A 23133-nucleotide genomic window follows, 5' to 3' on the forward strand; every position below is an offset into this window, starting at 1 on the left:
GGTGGGTCCACCCCACCCACGGTGGGCCTGGTCCCCAGGGACACATGGTGCCAGGGAGGCAGACCCATCAGAGCCACTCCATCTTTGCTGCTGACCCCACATGACGGTGCAAGGGAGAGGGCACTGCAGGCACAAAGTTAAGGGCTACAGTAGTGGTTTATTGACCAGGCTGGCTTTCCCAGCCTGGCGACTGCCCGCCTGTGGGGCTCAGGGGAACGTGGGTTGGATGAACCCTGGCAGAAGGTGGTACTTCAGGTCCAACGTCATGGGGGCAGGCAGAGATGGTCGTGCCCACTTGGTGAAAGGCAGTTCCTAGCAGTTCACGGTGGCTCTAGCAGGCATCAGACACAGCTTGAGCACCCACATCCAGAGCTGGGGCCAGAGGAGCCCTGAGGCCCCACTTCCAGCAGGTCTCAGTCAAGGCATGAAAAGTGAGTCCATGTGAGGTTGGGGTTGGGCTATAGCAGTGGCAATGGCCTGGGGCCGCCCAGAGCCCCTCCCAGGCCAGGGCTGGAGGCCAAGTGTGAAGGTAGATGACGATGGTTGCCCATGAACTCTAGGCTGGACGGTGGAAGAGGCTGCCTGTGCAGACCCTCCGCTTGAGCTCCTGCCACAGCAGCTGTCGCTCCCGCCGGGCGCCCTTCATAACACCGCTGTTCTCCATGGCACGGCGGGACAGGTAGGGTAGCACCTCCATCACAGGGCCATAGGGCACGTATTTGTACACAGGAAAGCCCGCCTGGCCTGTACACGGGTGCAAGCAGTGAGTCCCGGCCCCAGACATCCCCAGCCCTGCTCCCCAGGAAGGCCTAGCTCACCCAATGGGAAGCTGATCTGGTCGCACATGCCCAAGAGCTGTCCGAAGTACACCTGGCGATCCGCAGGGTACAAGCCCAGCTCCTCCATCCTGCAGATAGACGATGTGGCAGGTGAGCCCCTTCCCCGCCACCAGCCACCTGGTCCTCATGCATACACTACAGCCTCCATCCCCTGCAGTACGGGCATGGCTGTAGACGGCGTGCTGCCCAAACCGAGTTACCAGCCCTCCTTCCCACCTCAGCCCATGGCCGCCAAGTTCCCTCTTCTCCATCCCACTACACTTTCTCCCCCTTCCCTCTCTTCTGCCCTGACCTCTGTTCTGGCACCCTGACTCAGCGAGGCAAGCCTGCCCAGGCTCTCAGAGGCCCTCCCCTGCCCCTTTTTGAGCCTCTCTGCTTCAAAGCCACATCCTCAGTCTCTCAGCCTGACCCAGTCTCTTGTCCTCCTCCTGCGGGCTGCTCTGTCCCATAGACCAGGATTAGCCACTGCCTTTGGGCAAGCCACCGTCTTTAGAAGTCGGCTTGCCTAAACTGAGAGGGGCTGTAAGTATCCCACACACGGAATTTTGAAAACTGGAAAAAAGAATACATTATTTTTCTGAAATGCTGAATATAGGTAATATTTTGGATATGCTGGGCTAGCTGAAGGGTATTATTGAAATTAACTTTATCTTTTTTTGTGTGGCTAATGGAACATTTAGAATAGATGAGGCTCGTGTTTCTGTTACTGCTGCTCAGAATCTGGGGTGGATGGCCCCCAACCCTGTCCAGCATCCCCTCCTGTCCTCATGCCCCCTCGTAGGATCTTACAGAAATTCCCAGGGTGTGCTGAGGATTCCCACATTTTTACCTCCAGCTTCCTGTATCCACATGTCCAGACTCCACATATCTGCACCAGCGCTCTGGAACCCGCCCTCGTCTTTCCACCTCCTTCCAGGGGCGTGTTAGCCTGGGCCATCCTCACACACACACACACACCCAGGCCGTCGGCCACGAGTGCGCTTCACTGTCTTCAGGGTCCCCCTCTTCTGTCTCAGGCCCCTGGCCCTTGGACCACTGAGGACACCTCACCCTGGCATGAGGGACATCCCACAAGCCCTTTTCCTCCTTCCCACAGAGTCTCACTCCGATGTTGGGGCAGGGGGGAGCACCCAGTATAAAGCAGGCCACAATCTCTACCATGCTGCCCTGGTCTCTCGTTTAAGTATCTTTGGTCCTCACTGGAATGTGAACGTGAACCCTGTTAGAGTACAGCTGCCACTGTATTGCTGCCCACCTGACTACGGTGGTGGGGACCTTCCGGTGGCTCCCGCAGTAATGGCTGCTGACCCCTGGCCATACCCTGTGCCATGTGACTGCAGTTTCTCCCAGCAGGTGGGGGCTTGCCACTTGCCATCTAGGCTGGGCCCCCTGAGTTCCTTTGGCCAACAGGACAATAGCAAATGTGATGTGGGCAGAGCCTTGCCCTCTCCAGGGCTTCTGAAAGCCTGAGGCCACCATAAGGCAAAGCCTGGGCTGGCCTATTGGAAACTGGCCACGTGATGCAGTCCCCCTTTGCTGCCCCTGCCAACAGGGGGAGCCATTTTGGTCCAGTCAGGCCTCAGCTGACCACAAATGCAAGAAAGACCCCAGGCAAGGCCAGCAAAAGCAGCCCCAGCTGAGCCCAGCTCACACTGCTGGCCCACAGAATACACTGTTGTTCAGAATACACTGTTTGGGTTGCTTTGCCACATGGTCAGGGCTGACCCAGGCTGTCAGACTGAGATCCCTGATGTGGCATCAGAGACCCACGATAGTGGCATCTGTGGAGCCTGGCCTGGGCCTAGGAGGCTAGGAAAGGACAGCATGCTCAGCTGGCAGTCCAGGGGGAGGTGGGATGACGTGGTCAGGGCAGGAAGCTGCCTCTGCTAAGACATGTCCTGGGCAGGAACATTCAGAAGACAGGAAGAAGGAAGCCTTTCTGGGGACAGGTTACAGCTTTCAGGGTTCCACTGCCCTCTATGTAGCTGGGGTCTGAGTGGACCACCCATGATCCCTCCATTAAATGTGAGTGGCCAAGCAGAGCCTGCTGAGTTCGTAACAGAAACCTAAGAGGGCACCACCTCCCATACCACTGAGCCACACAGGGGCCCAGCATTGTGCAGGGGTGCAGGTCCCCAAGGGCTGGGCCAGGGGTGCAGGGTTGCTCTTTGTGTACATCGTCTCATGGAGGACCCTGGTGCCTAAGGGTTCAAGCTTTGATCAAGTTTCCATCACCGTAATATTTTTAAGTCTAAGGGAAAACCAGGTTTTAAGAGTTATAACTTTACCAGATGTTTGTTTTAAAAGTCAGCCTAGAAAAAAAAAACCTTTTTTTCTTTTGCGCTGAGCACAAATGGTGCCCCTAGCCCTCTGACATCCAATGATAAGGATGGCGCAGCCGAGGCAGGAAATGAGCACCTGGGAAGGGCCTAGGGATAGAGTGAAGAAGGCAGAACAGTCCTATCCAGCTGGGACTCCACTCTGCCCCCCACCCACCCTACGGAAGCAGTCAGACCTGACCCTGGCAGGGACTCTGGGCCGGAGGACTGGTGGGGGTAGAGGGACCTCGGTCGGTGGCCTCAGCACTCTCGTCCCCAGCCTGCTGGCCCTGACTGCTGTGCATTAGAAGTCATGGTTTCTGGCTGCAGTTTCGGGCTGTGAAAAAGCAGCGCCCTCATAAGCCAAGAATCAGTGCCTCATCCCTGCCTGAGCTGGGGGCAACCAGAGTCAGCTCGTCAGGCAGCGCCCCACCCTGGCTGCTCCCCCGTCCTCCTGCCTAGAGCCCAGTATAGGCCTTGGGCGCCCTGCTCTGCACCTGGGAAAGGCCAGGGCCAGCCAGACCGGGGCCAGCCAGACCGGGGCCGCTGTGTTTTCTGTGGGGCCTCAAGCCCAGGAAGGTGGCAACCAGGGCTAGAACCCCCCCATATGATGCTGCTTTGGTTGAGACAGAACACACAAAAACAGGGTAATGACACTGGGACACTTAAGAATTTACTTCACCTTATTTCTCTATCTGATTTGTATGGATTCTACCAGAGTTTTCCTCCACAGGACAGGCGTTTAAAGAGAAAACAGACTATATTAAATTCCAGATACAGTTTAAGGCAGTGAGAGAAATTATTTAGAAACAAGGTGACGCACCAGAGGTCCCCCGAGAGATGCGGACGTTACACGCTGTATTTGTGCATTTCAGTAAGCTGTTTACATCACCTAATGAAATTTCAGTTTCGACTTTGCAACTTTAATAAGTCAGGTATTAATTTTATAAACCAGAGGAACTGCAAATAGCCTTTTTGCCACTGCAGCGCCAACACCCAGCGGGCCATGGGAGGCAGGGTCCTGCAGGACACTGAAGCCGGCGCTCCTGCTTCCCGGGCCTCTCCCCCACTGGGGAGCATCAGACAGCTGGAGGGGGGTGCCTACCTGCGCAGCGTGAAGTGGACTGTGTCCTCATTGTGGGAGGCCACCATCACTTTGGCCCTGGTGTTGTGCTTCAGCTCCTCCAGGATATAGTTGAGGCACCTGAGGGGAGTGCCACGTGAGCCCCCATCTGCAGAGGCCGCAGGCAGGCCCAGGGCCATCTGGCAAGCCCGCCCCTCCCAAGCGTGGCCACAGCAGTGGAGCCAAGGCTGTACTTGTCATTCCTCAGCACCTCGTAGGTACGAGAGACAATGTGAGCAGCACCCAGGGCTGGACACATTTGACAGGGGACTAGCCAGGACAAAGGCGCCCAGGCACCCGTGATACCTGCAGCTTCGCTTCTGGGTAGGAGTCCACAAGGGATTGGGGGGGCCCTCCCTCCGCACACAGTGTGAGGGTGCTACCATGTGGCAGCCACGGTGCACATCCTCGGGCCCAACAACCCCACTGCTAGGAATGTGCCACGGCTGTGTCCCTATGAGCACTCGGGGTCCAGGTGTGCCATAGGCCACCACCTTAATGACCCCGAGGGGCACGCTGCTGGCTGTTGTGCTAACACCGTGGGCCTGCACACAGACACGGGAGGATCCTGATGGGCGTCACGTAGAAAAGCAAGGGCCACGGGGCTGAATGCATGATGCCAAAGCTGATGGCGCACATGGCCACTGCGGAAGCTCTGGGAAAGTAGAGGGCCCCACCAGGGAGGAAGCAGGAGCCAGGCAGATGCTCGGGGTCTGAATTTGCAGCACACACAACCTCCTAGAGTGAAGGCACAGGCCCGGCCGGTCCCTGCTGCATGGCAACATCAGCCACACACGCACACCCAAAGCAGACACAGAATGTCTGGATTACCCCGATGCATAACAGGAAAAGCAAAAGCTGTATACAAGTCAGGAGGGCCACTCAGGGCTTATCCCTCCCTTGTCCTAAGTGTCAACAAGAGCTGGCTGGGGGAACTGAGCGAGTTTAGTTTTATTCAGTCGGCTTTTCTGTGCTAAAAATGTACCTTAACAGTTTTGGAAAAGGGAAGAACAAAAGCAGGGGATCCAAAACAGAAACAGTAAATTAAAAAGCAGAGGAGCTCATCAGTTCTGGTCTCAAGCATAGGTCTCACTCCTGCAGAGGCTTCTGATGTGCAGGGCTGCTCCCCCTCCAGATGGGCGTCATGTGGGGTCATCACCAGCACCCCTACCCTGCTTTCTCATTCCCCCGCCCAGGAAGCCATGAGGCCCTGAGGGCCAAGGAGGGCTGGCGCACCTGTGGTACATGGCATTGGTGGCCTCGTACGTAGGGTGGATGGGGTCCTCATAGCCAATCTCTGCAGCGCGGCTCCGCTCCTGGGCCATATATGCCCCCCGCACCAGCTTGGCCCCAAAACACCAGCCCTCGCGGCGAGCCAGCTCCACATCCAGGGTGATGTTGTCATAGGCATCCTGGGGGACCAGGGCCAACAGCTGAGGAGGACCGGGATGAGGCCCTCTCCAGCCTGTGTCCGCTGAGGCCCAGGTGCTCACAGGGTACAGTCACCGTGGGACACCGGGGCCAGCAGCAGCCACCTGACCTATAGGTGCTTAGGGGAGCCGGGAGACAAGCAGGGATGAGGAAGGCCCCTTGATCTGTTTCTTAGAAATGGGGATTCTTCTGTGCAGCCTGGGACAACCCTGTTGGGGGATAGGTGACATGCCAGTAGCCACGGTGCACTCGAGAGTCTCCCCTGGACCGACTCGAGGGCAGGGGTGCTGCATGCTGTGGACACTAGCCTAGACCCCACCCACCCACCCACATCCCCGCTCCCCCAGAGCCTTGACACCCATCCCACACCATGTCTTCCAACCATGGGACCATGCTCTGGTCCCAGAGCAACCCAGGCTAGGTCTGTGCTCAGCAATCCCACCCAGAAGCACCCCGGCTGCCTCCGGTACATGCAAAATTCTGAGCAAGTCTTTTTATAGGGAGGGGCCAGAGCTTTCATCTATCCAATGGGACCCAAAGTAAAAGAATGGCAGCAAAAACCAGTGACTTGTGAGGCCTTCAAAATCTGGGGCTTAAGGCACATCAAGCAGACTGTAAAAAGGCTCCTTCACCTTCCCCCTACCACTTAGACACCCCTTCTGGGATCCAAGTCCCAGAAAAGGGGCTGGTACACAGATGGGGACAGGGCCCTGGGCCTTTCTTCCTGCTCAGAGTCAGTCGTACTCAGGTAGAGGCCTCTCCCCACACCAGCACGGGACTTAGACAAGGGGCATCCCCCCAGCCAAGGGCTGGCAGGGAGTTGGCGGGCAGGGACTGTACCTTGAGGTAGCACTGGTACGTGTTGAAGATGAGTGGCTTCCCCACATTGAACTTGCGCTGCATTGCCATTGTCAGGCGGCTGATGGCCGGCTGGAAGTAGGTCTGCTCGGCGTCCACCATCAGCCGCACGCCCATCTCGGTGGCTCTCTGAGAGGCACAGGAGTCCGACAGAGGGTTTGACTGGGGTCAGGTGAGACAGGTTCCCCACCCCGCGCTCTGTGCACATCCCAGGGTCCTCGACCTTGGCCAGGACGTCCATCCTTTGCAGCATCCTCGTCATCTGCTGCTCCTCCTCCATGGTGAATCGTGACAGCAGTGGCTCCAGCTGTCCTGTCTGGGGCAGCATGGAGTCAGGCCACAGCAGGGCTCCAAGCTCCCACCTCTGAAAGCCACCACACCCCCAGCCCCAGGGCACCCTCCTGCCCATGTGTGCAGGTCCCCGCCAATACCCAGGGCATGGTCCCCAGGACCAGCAAGGCCCCTCATCCCCACCCCTTCCCTCATCTGTGCCCTGACCTGAGGCCACCTGGCACCATGGTACCCCAGAACCTTACTGCCAGCCAGCACCCTCTGACTCACAGGGCTAACTGCCCCAGGTCAGGCCTGCACCCAAGGTATCTGTTCCCATAGTGGGACCCCTCCGCAATGACCCCAGCTCCCACCACCCTCTGAGAATGGCAAGGGAAACCCTGAGCTACAACCAGCCAGCTCATCAGTCCAGGACTGTGATGGGGGATAACAGGATTACCGCCATTTCAGGCCACTGAGGTTTGGGACGACCCAGCATGCAAAGACAGATGATGGGGTCCTCTGTCCCCCTGTGCAGGGCACTCGAGGATCTGGACTCTTCCTCTGGACTACAGGGGTGTTGTGCGGCCAGGAAGGATACTGGTCTCAGCCAACTGGGTCCCTGGCAGCTACCCCCCAGGGTAAGGGACAGGGAACATTTCCCTTCTCAGCCCTGCACTGCAATGAGACAGGACATAAGAGTGAGTCGTGGTCAGTCACCTGCATATTCGGGACCACCAGGTGCTTGGAGAGCTCGGTCCTGCTGTCAATGAGGCTGCTCCAGTCCAACAGGTCCACGGTGCTGTGGGAGAAGCTGCATCAGCTCAGGGGCACTAGGATGTTGGGGGGCCCAGTTCCCAAACCAGCCCATACCTTAAAAGAGTTCCGCAAGCCCAACCCCCACAAAACCCACCTCAGTGTTGAGTTTTAAGACAGATAAAAATGGAGGTGCCTGAGTGGCTCAGTGGGTTAAAGCCTCTGCTTTCAGATCAGGTCATAATCCCGGGGTCCTGGGATCGAGCCCCGCGTCGGGCTCTCTGTTCAGTGGGGAGCCTGCTTCCCCCTCTCTCTCTCTGCCTGCCTCTCTGCCTACTTGTGATCTCTGTCAAACAAATAAATAAAAATCTTAAAAAAAAAAAAAAAGACAGATAAAAATGGAAACCAAAACAAGAACCTTCTTGCACTGGGGCAGCAACAGCTATTAAAAACCCAGCATTGGGGGTGCCTGGGTGGCTCAGCGGGTTAAGCCTCTGCCTTTGGCTCAGGTCATGATCTCAGGGTCCTGGGATCGAGCCCCGCATCGGGCTCTCTGCTCAGCAGGGAGTCTGCTTCCTCCTCTCTCTCTGCCTGCCTCTCTGCCTACTTGAGATCTCTGTCAAATAAATAAATAAAATATTAAAAAAAAAAAAAAAAAAAAAAAACAGCGTTGAGAGGCATCTGGGTGGCTCAGTTGTTAAGCGTCTGCCTTCAGCTCAGGTCATAATCCCAGGCTCCTGGGATCGAGCCCTGCATCAGGCTCTCTGCTCAGCAGGAACCTTGCTTCTCTCTCTCCCACTCCTCCTGCCTGTGTTCCCTCTCTGGCTGTGTCTCTCCCTATCAAATAAATAATAAAATCTTTAAAAAAAAAAAAAAAAAAACCAGGGTTGAACACGAAGAACACCATGGGCCCTGTCAGGCTTGGGAAAGAGCCAAACATGGGAGGCCAGGATGAAGACAGACCCTGAATGTAAGGGGACAGTTGCTACCACCCTAAGGGCCCTGGTGATCTCAGTCCCAGCTTCCAGACCCCTCGGGATAAGGTGTGGGCCCCTGCAGGATCTCAGCTGTCCCAACCTTCTGCCGGCCTACCATGTGGGCCCCGGGGAGAGCCGAGTGTGGCACCCTTACTCAGGAACCAAGCAATTCTGTGAGCAGCCCTGCTAGTTCAGGGGCACTCCTACCCAGCTATAGTCTGGACCAGCCCCGGGCTGGCTGCAGCCCCGGTCCCGGGGACTCCAGGCTCCCTGGTCAACTCCTGTGCGTCTCAGGGAAAAGGTCCTTCAGCATTATCACCCCAGGCCCATGCTCTTCAGGAGGGCAACCAGGAGTGGGAGAAGCCATTGGGGCTCTGCTGAAACCATGGCTGAATCAGGGCAGATACTCCCAAATTCCTGGCTTGGGGCCCACTCTTACCCAGACACGCCCAGGGTCTCTGCAGTGAACCAGTTCTTAATCTCCGTCCTGGATGCAATGCCCATCTTGGCCACGCTTTCCTTGGGAAGTAAGGAGTTGCCAGGCCCATGAACCCGCCCCAGTCCCGTTCATTAACATTTCCTACCCACCCCTACCCCAACCTCCATACGTCTCTGTTGCTCTTTTGACTTTATTACACCATTAATGTGAACGGGATACAGTCTGGGTGTTCCTGCCTCACAGACAGGTCTATTCTTACCCATTCCTGGTGCCCCTCCCTGGACCCATAGCTCTGCAGTACTCTGAAAGGCAAACCCTTCTCCCCGAACCCTCCCACCCAGCATGCCCTCAGCCTGTGTTCAGATTCCTTCCCAGCAGCCCCCAGCGTTGTGCGGGCGGGCAGGGCGCGCTACAGGTCTCTGGAAACCCACCTCAAACACTTCCTGGCCAGTTCTTCCTGGGCAGGGCTCCCCCCATCCCCTCAGCCCCAACAGTGCCCACCCACTCACACCCACCAGGGCAAGGCTGTCCCACCTGTAATGCAGCCACCTCCAACTTCGTATCCACGGCAGCTACACCAGCCTTCCCCTGTTCTGCAGCCATTTGGTGAAAGAATCGTCTCCACTTGGTCAGCACATCTGAGAACTGCAGCTACGAGTGCAGGCCTGAGCCATCGTCTCGGGCACATGCCCAGCTTCCTACCCCCAAGACCCCTGCAGAGCCCCTGGGCCCCCTCCCAGTTCCACCTATGTGCCCGGCTCCCAGCAACCCCAAGTTCTTAACCAATTCTGCGGGTGGAAGGTTCTGGCACTTACCAGAAACTGAGGTCTCCCCAGTGCAGTAAGCTTGATGGCTGAGAAGCCGTCCTCACTGGCTTGGCCTGTCAGAAGCCACACCATTATGGCTCTAGATGGGGCCGGGGAGGTCCAGGAGCCTGGGCCCAGCATCCGAGCCCCTCAAGAGTTAGCTCTCACCAGACAGGTGATGGACTGCGAATAGCTGGGCATGGCCCCCTTCCTACCAATCAGCTGCCACATACACAGTACTGGGTCTCCCTTCCAGATGGGTCCCAAGACCGCCACGGTGCCTTGAATGATCCAGTGGTCAGACTGCTAACGGTGCCAAGGCCTCAGCAGATCACTCCTCCCTTCCTCACCCGGCCCTAGCAGGGGCTGCGGCCGTGTCCACAGCAGCCACACTTCCTGAACAGGCCTTCCTACCCTCCCCAGAAGCAGCCCTAGTGGGAGCTCGGCCAGCTCAGGCTAAGGTTGAGGGGCACCAGGGGCCCCTCCCAGCCACCACCACCCCCCACCCAGCCTTGAACATGAGGGGAGAGCCCAAGTGGCCAAGTATCTTGGGTTGGCTTCCTAACCACTTATAGACAGAAGGACGATGTTCCTACTGAGCCCATAAATACATGGGTGCACCCCACCTCAGGCTGGAACAGGCAACTTGGCAGGGTTGGTTAGCCACATGGATCCCGGAAGCCAGTGGACAAAGGAGCCAACAAGACTGGGTCATTCTGCCCCTGCCTCAAGTCCTCTCCCATGATACCATCCACCCAGGCTGCCCATGGGGCTGGGGGGAGCCCTAGGGTTCACAGAACCCAGAACCACCCAGCAGAATAGAGGGTGGACACAAAGGGTGCTCAACCACACTTGCCTCTCTTCTCCCTTTCAGAAACCCATGACCTGTCTTCACTTCTCTGATGTCTGCTTTAGGCAGAGCGGGCACAGAGGAAGGAGGCGCCCCCCTGCTCGGGACCCGCATAGCCAAGTCTCTGCCTGACCAGCCGGCATCTCCCCAGCCCTGCTCGCACAAGGGCGCTTCTGAGCACCACTCACTCCCACCCATTCCAACATTCAGCAGGTACAGAGCCCACTGACGGAAGGGCTGCTGGGGCCACGCGGTGGGGCTGGGGCATGCCCACCTGACTGTCTCCTTAGGCAAGCACCCCTCCCAGAGGTGGGGGCAGGGGTGGGGAAGGAGTCCTCCCTGGTACCAGCTCCTGGAACAATGCTGCCACTGGCAAACCCAAGTGCCACATGTGGCTAGGTTCGAGCCCCTGACCCAGACAGAAGGCAGCTCAGCCGGCTGACAGCCTTCCTGAGGTTCCCATCCAGGCACTGGGAAGAGGCAGGGGGTGCCGAGCTCCTTGGACAGGGCTGGACTCAGGCGTGACCCCGGTATGACTGTAGCCTAGCCTATGGCTCCCCCGGTGTCACCCACAGTCATCCCCATGACTGACTGTCTAGGCCACCCAGAGGGGAAGCCCCAGGCGAGTGCTCCAGCCTGGCCTCGCTTTCAGCCATCAGCATCTCCACACATGGGGGGTCAGCCCTCCCTGGCAGGTGTCCAGCCAGCAGAGAGGGGGGCCCCACCTGCAGCCTCAATGCAGGCCAAGAACGTCTCCATGTGGCTGTCACACTTGGCTTCGTTGGCATAGAAGTAGGTTCGGGCACTGATGACTCCGTCCCTGCGGTCTCCAAAGGCCGGGTGGGCCTGGTACTGCTTCTCTCTCTTACTTGTACCTGGAGGGGCAAGCATGTGGCCTGAGCACACACGGGCTGCATACAGTGCTCTCGGTCCCACCCAACTCTGGGCAAACACAGGGCTTCCCCGGCCTCTAGCAGGACCTGCTGATGGCCCCCAGCCCCCTGCCCTCGGGACTGGCTCCCCGGAGGCCATGAGGCCTCCCTGCACCGTGTTGCCCATCACTCCCTGCTTCTACGCTCACTGTTCCTTCTCCCCGGCTGAGCCCTAGTCACATGGCAAACCTGGCCAAAAGGGCAGAGGCCAGACCCCCCAAAGGCCAAGGGGACCAGGACCCCTGGGAGCGTCCTGAGTATGTCAGCAGATTCAGGGCAACAGCCTGGGAGCGTACAGGGAGAAGTCACGCGTACGCAGGGAGAAGCCTCGGCCCCCAGTCTCGCCTGTGCCCTTGAACCAAGGTCTCCCAGGGAGAGGTTGGGAACAGGGGAGGGGACAAGTAGAGAGAGTATTTGGTCCTGAGCAGCCTCCTCTTACTCACCACTGCCCTCCCTCTCTACAGCTGACGTACAGGACCTGTGGGAAGGAAGAAGAGGGTGAGGGTGGGTCAGGCCACCTCAGGCAGCAAGTGACAAGCACAGGTTCCCTCTGAGCAGGTGCGGGTGAGAGGAAGCCAGAGGCTGAGCACTGAAACTGACCCAACAAGGAGGGCTGGAAAAGAAGGGCTGAGTTAGCCCAGGCAGGTTAAGAGTGACTCACGTGCCCCACCTTCCTCCCCACACACGCAACCCAGGCCTGCAGGGTCACCTCCCTGAGCAGGGTGGGGCAGCAGCCTCATAGACCCACTGGGCCTACAAGCCCTACACCCTGGAGAAGCCTCAGATTCCTCGTGGGTAGGTGAGGAGTGAGTACAACTAGCTGACAGCCCAAAGCATGGAACAGGTGCTTGAAGAAAGCTAGCTGTGGCGGCATTCCTTCTCAAAGAAAGATGGAGCCTCGGGGGCCAGCCAGCGCTGAGAAGGCATGGACCTGAGCAACCACCAGTGCACAGAATTCCCAAAGGTGAGGAACAAGGCTCCTCGTTTTGCTCTATGCCCCTTACATCCAGGCCCCTCCAACCACCAGGAGCCCTAGGCCCGGCTCTGGACTCCTGCCTGGGTGGGCCCACAGCTAGCTCCACCTCCGGCCAGTACCTGACAGCCCCCTGCTTCATTCTTGCCCCTCCAGTGTATCTTTCAAGCGACAACCAGAATTTTTCTTTTAAAATGCAAGCCCTCCCATCATACTCAAATAACACCCCCCACCTTCATGAGGACAGGACAGTGAGGCCAGCCTGAGACCATGGCTCCTCTGCCCAGAACTCAGGCTCAGCCCCGCCACCCTGGCCTCCCTGCAGTCCCTCAGCTGTGCCCTCACCACCCCCATCAGGCCTGCCCCTGCCCTACGGCACCCCGATCCTGGACCCCTGCCAGAATCACAGTGGACACTGTCCACCCTTCAGCGGTCCTGCTGTCTGGGACAGCAAATGTCCCGGCTAAGCCCACCCAGAGGAAGGAGCAGCTCACCATCACTCTTACCCAGGCCTGGGGGGTGGCATTCGAGGGGCTTCATATATCATGTGACTTTGTATTTAAAGGCTCTTAAGTCAGTTCCCACAGAAAGAGCTCAGCCAAAGCCCTGTGGCTATCCAGTGACCTCTCAGAGGCTCAGACCCTGGGGTCCCTGAGGCTCTGCTCATACTTCACAGGAAAAGGAGACCTATTCCCACCTGCCCCACCCACCCACTTGAGACAGAGGTAAAGCTAGCGATGCTGCTGAGAGATAACCACACCTGCAGTGGCCTCAAGTCAAGTCAAAAAGCCAACCTAGGCAGCTTTTGACCTCCCTACTCCTACAGCAAGTCGGGGGCAGCTGGCCACCCTCCAGAGAGCCCTCCCTTTGGACCCTGGCTCTTGCGTGACCCCAGTGCCCATACCTGGCAATTCTGAGCCAGGATGCCCCAGGTCAGGACCCAGGACTCCAGGGGCAGGAGGCCCCCCACACCCTGCTGCACAGCCCACAAGGCCGTAACCTGGGGATGGGGAACAGGAGCCACTTCATGCCAGCTAGACACACGTGCTTGATGCTCAGAAGAGAAGAGGGTGAGGTATCACTGTGTGACAACATTTGACTCTATAACATGAGAGAGAGGTCGGCCCCATGCAATAACATCTCCACCGGGAACAAGGGGCCCCATAAGAACAGCCCCAGGCTGTTGGCCCAGGTACAAACAGGCAGAAGCATGGCTTGAGCCCCATCATCTTTGGAACCACACAGCCCATGGCTCAGAGAAACACAGGTATTCTTCTCCAAGGTTCCTGCCTTGTAGGCAGGGCCGCATTCCATTCACATGGAAAATCATTATCTAAAAGGCCCCCAGTAGCCCAGCACTGGCCTGCCCACCCTCCAAGCCCAGCCAGGCTCCAAAGGCACAGGGGAGCACTGGCTACTCCCTTCCTCGCCGCCAGCAGGCCCAGCGGCAGGAAAGCAGAGGCTGTGGCTGCTTCCATCAATGAGCCTCCCGGGCACAGACCAGACAGGAAGCACTTCAGCAATGGACTGAGCAGGAGAACCGGGTTGGCCGCCTTGCCGTGTGGTCAGAGGGTAGCGGCCTATATCCAAGCAGATGGCACCAGCAAGGATCCAGGCCACACTCTCAACCGGGCCTGGAGGGTGGGTCACGAGAAGACTAAGATGGCAGCTGCCAGGCGCAGTGGAGGGGAGAAGGGTCACATCACCAGGGGAAACTCGCAACTGTGCACACACACACACTTGCGAAGCCCAGGATGTGAAAGAGAGAAGAGAACCCAGTCCAGGGGCAGAGCGCAGAGGAGGGTGAATCCCAGGGGCCCAGGGGACAGGTGGCAGTAAGGCCTGACCGTCCATCCCCCTGGCCGCCTCCAAGCTCCACCTCCTACACTGGGGGATGTGTTGGTCGGATGCCTTTTAGAACAAAGCAAAAAGTGAGGAGAACCCTCTCTGGGTCTCCGCTGGGGAATGCAGGTGACCGGAGGGAGAGAAGCACAGAGAAGTCCAATGGGGCTCCTTCCCATCTGCACACCTACCTCCCTGGCCCCCCAAGACCCTGACTCTAGGCAGCACCCAAGTGCTCTGTGCACCCTACACCACCAGCCCCGGGGAGAGCTGCCACTGCTCTGAGCTGCCAGCTAGCCCTGGGTCTGCAGAGCCACGACAGACACACCTGCGGTCCACACTGTCCCTGGGGGTCCTTCTCACAGCCACTCATCGGGAGATACCCTAGCCCCTGTTCCCCACAGCTCTCAGCCTGCTGGGGATATTCTGCGGGGCTCTTCTAGAGCCAGGGCCCAGGCCGCTGCCTTCTAGCAGGTGTTCTGGGAAACACCTTCCCACCCCAGTCCTAGATGGCTACTCTCTTTGTCCAGCACTTACAGCCTCCCATCTCCTGCTTCCTGGGCCCCCTACTCAGACCCTCGGGGAGGCTACTGGGCACCCTGTGCATTCAGACATGTCCATCCTCTCTGTGCGTTGCATGCTCATGCCCAGGGCAGGCCCAATGCCACCTGTGCCCTCCCTTCCCCAACTCCTATGGCCTTAACTTGGGGTGGTAGCCTCTCTATCACTCCCCAGAGCAGGGTCTATGGGCCTCAAGACAAGACTATCGAGACAGACCTCTGCTCCCTGCCCTACCAGGGCACAGAAGCAATTCTCCGCATGGCGGTTGTGTGGATGGGGACTGCATGGTTCGGAGCCCCTCCAGAACAGAAACACCCAGTAAGCCAGGCAGTTTGACAGTATAGCTCTCCAAAGGCACTGAGCTACCTGGCAGCAGAGCCGGGTGTGAGTCTCTGACACCTGTCACCAACAACGGATGGTGGTCCACATTCACATCCCAAAGTCCACCAAGTGGGGATTCTTACAGCATCAGAGGCACAAACATCATGGTCGCCCTGGGCCACAGGCTCCTTGGCTCCATGACAGGGCAAGGCCGGCCCACCTCCCCATGTTCCCCCCGCAGAACAGGCAGCCAGCCAGCTGGATTGCCCTGGGAAAGGAGCCTTCCTACCAAAGGGAGAAAATCCCACTGTGAAACCACTCAGCCCTCAACCCAGACACAGCAGGGACAGAGAACTCATTACTCATTCAACAGGCAGCCCCACTGAAGGCAGCAGCCCCACAAGGAGTACACAGAGGGGTGCCAAGCTGGAGAACCCCGCCTTTAAGACAGCAAATGGCAAGGCAGGGGCTGGGCTCCCCAGGCCAATCGGCTGCTGCTTCTGCTGCTGCTGCTTGGCTTGGACATTCCGTTCCCAGGGCAGAAGCCTCATGTGATGCCTTTCTCCTTACTCCCCGCCTCTCTTGTCCCCAAGCCAGAGCAAACACCCCAGCCTGAGACAGGACAGGTTACTCAGCAGGTTTGTCCCAAGCCTCACGTGATCAGGCACAGCTGCTCTCAGAACTAAGGGCCCCAAATGCAAGCAAAGGCCTGACATGGAGGGGTGCAGGTACCAGCATAAGAAATGGGCATTTTGCAAAGAGGAAGGGCTGGTCTTGTCTGGATCTCCTGTGCGGCCACCTCTCCAGGAAGCAGAGGGTGGCCTTGTTCTCTAATTTTGTTCTGTGGCCCAGAGGGTCGGTCAGGGAGGTACCTATCTGTCCCTATGCTCACTGCACAGAGAACAGGTCCTGCAGCAAGTTGGTGACCTCAAGAGGAGACCCTAGGCCAGCCTGCCACACTGCTCCTGGCTGCCTTTCCCTTCTGGGACCCCTGGGTACACACCAGGCCTGCCAGGCTCCACACTCATCAGGCAGAGCCCACCCTCTGATCAGAAAACCCTTCCAGAAGGGGTGCCTGGGTGGCTCAGTTGATTAAGCACCTGCCTTTGGCTCAGGTCATGATCCCAAGGTCCTGGGATAGAGCCCTGCATTGGGCTCCCTCCTCAGTAGGGAGTCTGCTTCTCTCTCCCTGGCTCATGCTCTCTCTCTAATAAATAAGTAAAGTCTTTAAAAAAAAAATAAAGTCTTTAAAAGGGGCAGGGTGGGGTGGTTGGGTGGCTCAGATGGTTAAGCATCTGCCTTCAGCTCGGGTCATGATCCCAGGGCCCTGGGATTGAGTCCCACATCAGGATCCTTGCTCGGTGGGGAGCCTGTTTCTCCCTCTCCCTCTGCCTGCTGTTCCCCTTGCTTGTGCTCTCTCAAATAAATAAATAAAATCTTTAAAAATAAAATAAAAGAAAATTAAGAAATCAAAGACAATTTTTAAAAAAAGAAGAAGAAGACAGAAAGGAGCTAGGCGAGGCTGAGGCAGTGGGCCCCTGGTCAGCAGGTCAGCGCTCCCTCTGAAGAGATGTTTTAGGAACAGGAAGCCAGAGCTCCTCCTAGGCCAGAGTCAGCAAACATCTTTCATAAACGCTCAGGCAGCATCTATCTTCAGCCTTGTGGGCCATATGGCACCTGCCACAGCTACTCAACTCTGCCCCTCTAGAGCCAAAGTGATTTGAATTTCAAATACTTTTCACGTATCACAAAATATTATTCTTGCTTTGTTTCAATCATTTAAGAAAAAAAAAAAAAAAACCCATCTCAGCTTGCAAACTGCACAAAACCAGGCAGGTAGGCCACATTGGGCCCTGGACTGTGGTTTGCCTTCCCCAGTCCCCGCCCCTCCTCCAGCCTTGTGCACAGGAGGCCTTTTGTGAAAGCCCACAGCTGTCATTCTCACGGCACAAAACTGCCAGGACCCCAGGCAGAGCCCGGGCAGAGCCCAGGCAGGCCGCTGGTGAGTAGGCTGACCAAGCTCTCCCAGCCTTGGGGGGAGCCTTCTCCCAGCCCAGCCCCAGCTGGCCCCAGGATGCCTCAGGGTAACGACCAGATGCCCAGGTGCGCCTTACTCCATCTCCTTGCGCTCAGCCTCCTCAGGGCTCAGATCCTCCTCCACCCCATAGTCCAGGATGGAGCCCACTCCGAATGCCCTGTTGTGCCGGATCAGGGGGCGGATGGACTCCTGGTCCTCGCCGGCCACGAACTGCCCATAGAAGGTCATCTTCATCAGCTTTTCGAACAGCCTTTGCCCCAGAAGTCTCCTGGCAAGATGGAGCAGCTGCAAGGCAGAAGGAGAGGGCTGTCCTGGCTGCCCGGCTTACCCTGTCCCCAGCAGGACACACTTGCTTCCCCCACCCCTTTCGCTCCAACCATAAAACCTTGGCACACTCTTCCCTGGGCCAAACTCGACTCCCGGCCTTGGTTTAGCAGTGGACACCACTGGCAGCAGCTCGTTTCTCCACCTGTAGCTACTGTCAATCCACTCCTCATGGAGGAAGAGGTCCCAGGGCACGCCCCCCAGCCCCGCCAACAGCCACTCACCTCCCTGCCCTGCATGCTCACAGGTGACCCCAGCAGCACCCAGCGGGTGTCTGACCATCACTCAGTGGATAAAGAAATGAATAGCAGGTCTCTCTGGGAATCTCAGTGCGCGTGTTCATCCTAACATTCTTTGTATCCACACCTCAGCGGGTTATGCCGGGTGGGAGGAGACTTTGATACAGCTTCCTAGCAGGCGAGCACCCAGATTTTTCAATGTTTTGTTCACTGCTTATTCCAAGTCCCTAAAACAGTGCCTGGCAAGGGGCCAGCCCTCCAGTGGTTGCCGAGCAGAGGAGCACAGGCTAAATTCAGAAGGAGTCTAACTTCAGCTGGAGTGAGCCCTGGGCTAACAATAAGCCAGGTGAGCATCTACGGAGTCTGGGAGATGGGAGCCCACTGTAGGACCAGTTGGGGACTCAGTACCATCATCCAGGGCCACAGCAAACCCACAGCTCGAGTGGACATGCCCCTGAGGAAGACAGCTGCCCATAAACCACTCAGCTTTCTCCTCTAATCACGTTTTGCCACATCCCCAATTTCTGCTGTCATTCATTCCAAGTCCTGAGCCGCTGCTTTGTGCCCAGTAGGCTAAACAAAACAGAAAAGGAGCTTATATCCCAGCAGGGGAGGAACCTCGAAGAAGAAAGTCACCTCCACAAAGTGATTCAGAACAGTGGTGAGGGCATGATGGGTGGGAGATGTCTGCTAACTTAGATCCAGAGAGGAGGGCTTGCCAAGACACAGAAGTTGCACAGATCCCCTGCACTGGGATAGCCAGGGCAGGAAGGAATGAAGACAGCGGAGTCCTCTGAGGCTGGAAGGGAAGGCTAATGGGAGAGCACATCTGGGAATTCCTGTGTGTCCACTGTCCCCCAGGCTTAGCTCTGAGACAGAAAAAGCCTGAGGTCTGCCAAACCCAATGGATAACAGAACCCCTTTTGGGACAATCCCTTGTCTAAAAAGAAGTATGCGCAAATCCAACACCTTCACACCCAAACCAATCCTTAGCAGCCCCACACTAGCCAGAGGGGAGACATGCCTGGAATCACAGGTTGGCACTTGGTCGAGACCCTTAGGAATAAACCTGAGTCTCCAGGCCATCCCCTCTGCTTTGCCACAGCCTCTCTGTGTACTCCGTTCCACTGCATCTCACTGTTTTTGTAAAGAGGATGAGTAACGGAAAATGAGAGACCGACTAGGGAGAACGGAGAAGACTGCCTTGGCCCCACATAGCCCAGGCCAGAGGTCAGGGAATCCATGGGCCACAACAGCCTGGCCAGAGGAAAAGCAGGGTCTTGATTATATCAAAGATCACCCCAGTGGTAGGTGGGGCACAATCGGACACCTGAATACCATCACCTGGCTATGGTACGTGTTAGTCCTGAGAGGGGTCAGGAACCACCCCATGCAGAAACAGGCCAGCCGTCTACTCTCGGGCCAGCCAAATCTCCTGTCCAGGGCCACATGATAAATAACGTAGGCTGTGTGGGCCCCACGGTAATGGTCATAACTACTCCACCCTGCTAGTGAAGCATGAAAGCAGCCACAGCCAATGTTAATCAAAGAAGCAGGATCCAGGCAGATGTTGGAATTTGGCCCAGGGGAGCCCTGGGCTGGTAACCTCCCACTCCCACACCTTCCCCCGCCCCCACACTTTGCACTGACCAGCTCCCCAAGGGGAGGCGGGCTCAAAAGGAATGGCAGGGAAGGCTGCCCAGGTCACTGATCAGGTCACTCACCCTCCCACCCTGGCAATAGGAAGCCAGCCCATCACAGAAGGCTATGGAAGCACATGGGGTGGGGTTGGCGATTCCAAAGCTAACTCCAGAGCAAAGCCATCCCTTGAAAAACTTCCTAGCATCAGGTGTATCCCTGGGGGGCACAGCCTGAGAGGAAGGCAGCCCACACTCTTCTCCAGATGGGGCATCCTTCATGGGCTTAGAAACTTGCCCTAGGAACACATATACTTGTTCTCACTGAAAAAGACTCAAACAGGTGTGTGCAGAGTAAGGAGGGCTAAAGCCGGTTCTCTCTCCTCCCTGTCCTCCAAGGCCACCAACACCATCCAGGCTGTCCCCTTCCTCTTCTTTTACCCCTGTCTGCACTGGCTTACACCCAAGCACAGGAGACTTCGTCATGAAAGACCTGAGTTTTCTGAACCTTTATCTTCTGGCAAAGGAGGGGGTCCCAAACCAATGCAGCAGCTCAAACAGGGCTGCTTTAGGCTGACACTCCCTGGGAAGAGATTTGATGATTCCCCAACTGCCCCCCTCCCCAGGAGGTCCACAGACCCATGCCCCTCAGCAGGAGGAATTTCTACCCCAGGCCAGAGGACAGGGTAAGTAAGTACTGGTTCTGCAACCTGCAGCCTGGTGTCTGCCCCATTGCCCCATTTCCTCCAGTGCCAGCCACCAAGGCCACCGACACCAGTGTGACCACTGGCAATGTTGGGGTGGAACAGGTTTTCCAGGGGGCACACAGAGCACCCTTAGTGGGCTCCCTGAAGGTGTCCTCAGGGCACAGGTGGGATGGGAGGGGAGCCTGGGAGAAGCCTTCCCACACCTTCAGGTACCCACCAGGGTCCCTGCACTCCAGCACTTTCTGGCCCTTGGGCAGCGGTCACCCACAGTACCCAACAGTCTCCAGCTCTGCTAGCTTCTCCTCTGGCTTTGATCCAAAGGAAGAATGCTTGGTGCTGAGATGGGAGAAATACGGCCTGGATGGATCCAAGCCTTCACTCCCTCCCTTCCAGCCACACGATGGCAGCCCTCGCCATTCCTGCCCCTTGCATCGCAGTCCCACCCAGCAGTCCCATGACACCTCAACTGAGGAGCCAAGTCCCTGCCCTTGCCCTCCACAGAGACCTCACAGCCAGCCACTCCCTCTCCTAGGTGTTCCCACCCCCCAGCCACCTCCTCCCTCCTGACCACTGCACCCCCAGAACCTGCTGCTCCTTTCAGGCTGCCCCTCAGACGTTGGTGCTCCCCAGAGGGTTCTCATCACCTTCACCACTCCCCCAGCCAGGTTCCTTGACCGGTGAGTGTCCCTTTCCACCCTCCTCACCAGTTGGCCTGACACTCCACAGCCACCAGTTTGCCAAAGGGCATCCGCGTCTACCACAAACACAGATGGCTTCCCAGAAGCCTCTACCTCTCCAGTTCTATCCCTTCCTCCTCCACATTCCCCTTCCACTTCCACTACCATCAGTCCCAGGTTGCATCAGAGTACAACTTCTGGAAAGAGCCAGTCCAACACTCTGCTGGCCTCACCATGCCCTCAGACTCTCCCAACTCTGACTCTGACCTGTACCCTCACCTCCCACCCACTGTGGTTTCATCTTCACCTAAGCCTCAAGTGTGGCTTGGTGCTCTTCTTTGGTCCAGCCTCCCCAGCCTTCTCCAGGGGCCAAGATAGGCAATACCACACACTCAGCACAGTCTCACTTGAGGAAGAGCCTTCCAGACCCTTAGCACCAACAACAGCACCCTTGCAAACTGTTCCCAGGATCCTGAAAAACTGCCTTTTCCATACGTCCAGACTGACAGTGGCTAAGACGGTGTTCTGCTTTTTACTTCCCCAAAGCCCTCACACTTTCCACAAGTCACTATGTTGAAGTAATAAAAGCTGTAGTTCAAGTGGCTTCCCATTTCCCCCAACACTGTTCGGAATGGCTGTATCTAGTGAACTCCTGAGTCACATCTTCTGAGAACTCTGGGTTCCCAGGCCATGAACCCTTTGACATCACCAAGATTTCCCTTCGGGCCACACGGAAGACACTCCATTTAAATTTCTGGTGACAACTTTGCATTACTGCAAGCAGCATATACCTTAAAGCTTCAGAAACTGGTCTTTGTTTTTAGTTAGTAGTGACTGGAATATAGGAAAATTCACGAGGCCCAAAAAGGAATGCAGGAAACACCTCCCTTCCTGACTTCCCGGCTACAAGCGATGCTCAAGGGGCCCGCGCTTTACAGTAAAACTTCATGAAGTTTCCGGCAACACACAGAGGATCCGGCGCGTGTCCCTGTTTGCACGCCGTGGTGCGCACCTGCCCACCTACCCACCTGCCCGCCCGCCCGCGCGCCCGCGCACCCACCTGCTCGTGGTGCGCCAGCAGCGCGGACGAGGCGCACAGGCGCAGCACCAGCAAGCTGCGCACCAGCTCCCAGCTGCGCCGGCTGCGGTACGCTTCTTGAGTGTTGCCGAAGTCCACGACAGGCACCGGCGGCCGTGCGGCCTCGGCAGTCCCGCATCCTGGCGCAGCCTCCCGGCCTGCGGCAGTCTGCTCGCGAGCCGCCGGCGCGGTGGACAGCGGGGCGATGCGGGACGTGCCGCGGCGCAACGCAGAAACGATGCGCCTCACAGCCATGGCGGGGCATCCGTTCGCTTCGCGACTTCTTAAGTACTTCCCTCCGGCCCCGCCCCTCCCCGCCGGCTCCGCCCCGCTCCCAGCCACGCCCTCTCCTCGAGAGACCCTGCACCGCCCCAGAACGCGCGCCCCCATCCTGAGCCACGCCCTCCCTCCTGTGGACATCCGCCCCACGCCCTGAGCCACGCCTCCTCGTTGGGAGGCCCCGCCCCATCCCTGGCGCAGAGTCGTCTAGCGAAGTCCTGCTTCGCCGCAGAGCCCGCGCCTTGGGTTGGAGAAACCGCGCTCTGTCCGAGAAACCGCGCTCCACACCCTGAGCCGCGCCCTCTCCTCGGGAGACCCCGCCCCGCGCCCTTGAGCCGGACCCTCAAGTCTGGAGGGCAGAGCCGCTCGGAGTCGCGCCTGCTGTAGTGCGGCCCCGCCCTGCGCCAGATGCCCTGCCCCAGATCCCCTACCCACTGCTATGAAAACCGCGCCCAGCGCCCCCAGCCGCTAGGTCTCCTCGGGAGGTCTTACCCCGCCCCGCCTTAGGACCACTGCCCTCCGCTGGGTGGCCCCGCCCCGCGCTCCAAGCCGCGCCCCCTTCCTAGGAGGCCAGACCCCTGCGAGTTCCCGAAGGGAGCGTGTTCTGCGGCAGCCTCCGCTACCCAGCGGCGCCAAGCTCACCTGAAACCCTCCTTCTCAGCCTGTGGCCACATCCCCGAAAGAGACCCTGTCGCTTTGGCTGCTTATTCCTGATTCAATATTTCCCCTAGGAGACCCCGCGCCTCCTGCGACCGGATACGCAACCAGTCATACGATTTCCCTCTGGGTATGCCAAGTCCTTAGGCTGGCCCTGTGGGTCCGGAGCCCGCGCATTTGCGCCATCGCGCACCTGCACAC

General features: G+C 57.8%; 1 protein-coding gene across 2 annotated transcripts; it reads right to left on the bottom strand.

Moving 5' to 3' along the window:
- Nucleotides 1-137: 137 nt before the first annotated feature.
- Nucleotides 138-23133, bottom strand: PRODH (proline dehydrogenase 1). Of its 2 annotated transcripts, none has more exons than XM_059139058.1 (14): nucleotides 22918-23133; nucleotides 17411-17619; nucleotides 12043-12077; nucleotides 11393-11542; nucleotides 9827-9891; nucleotides 9546-9662; nucleotides 9012-9091; nucleotides 7560-7641; nucleotides 6793-6885; nucleotides 6552-6698; nucleotides 5517-5692; nucleotides 4263-4361; nucleotides 819-907; nucleotides 138-744 (listed from the first exon to the last, which is right to left on the bottom strand). In XM_059139058.1, the coding sequence occupies exons 2-14, from the start codon at nucleotides 17566-17568 to the stop codon at nucleotides 557-559; spliced, it is 1479 nt and encodes a 492-aa protein (XP_058995041.1). In that variant the 5' UTR covers nucleotides 17569-17619; nucleotides 22918-23133; the 3' UTR covers nucleotides 138-556. The 2 variants fall into 2 exon arrangements, with proteins under 2 accessions (XP_058995041.1, XP_058995040.1); XM_059139057.1 differs by lacking the exon at nucleotides 22918-23133 and adding an exon at nucleotides 21979-22277.

The sequence above is a fragment of the Mustela lutreola genome, chromosome 11 (genome assembly GCF_030435805.1).
Source record: "Mustela lutreola isolate mMusLut2 chromosome 11, mMusLut2.pri, whole genome shotgun sequence".
NCBI lineage: Eukaryota > Metazoa > Chordata > Mammalia > Carnivora > Mustelidae > Mustela > Mustela lutreola.

Coding starts and splice junctions, on each gene's coding strand:
- PRODH (XM_059139057.1), bottom strand. CDS start 22,251: ATGGCTGTGAGGCGCATCGTTTCTGCGTTGCGCCGCGGCACGTCCCGC. Junction 11,543..12,042: donor TGTAGAGAGGGAGGGCAGTG/GTGAGTAAGAGG, acceptor TTGCCCCTCCAG/GTACAAGTAAGAGAGAGAAG. Junction 6,699..6,792: donor GGATGGACGTCCTGGCCAAG/GTCGAGGACCCT, acceptor TGTGCCTCTCAG/AGAGCCACCGAGATGGGCGT.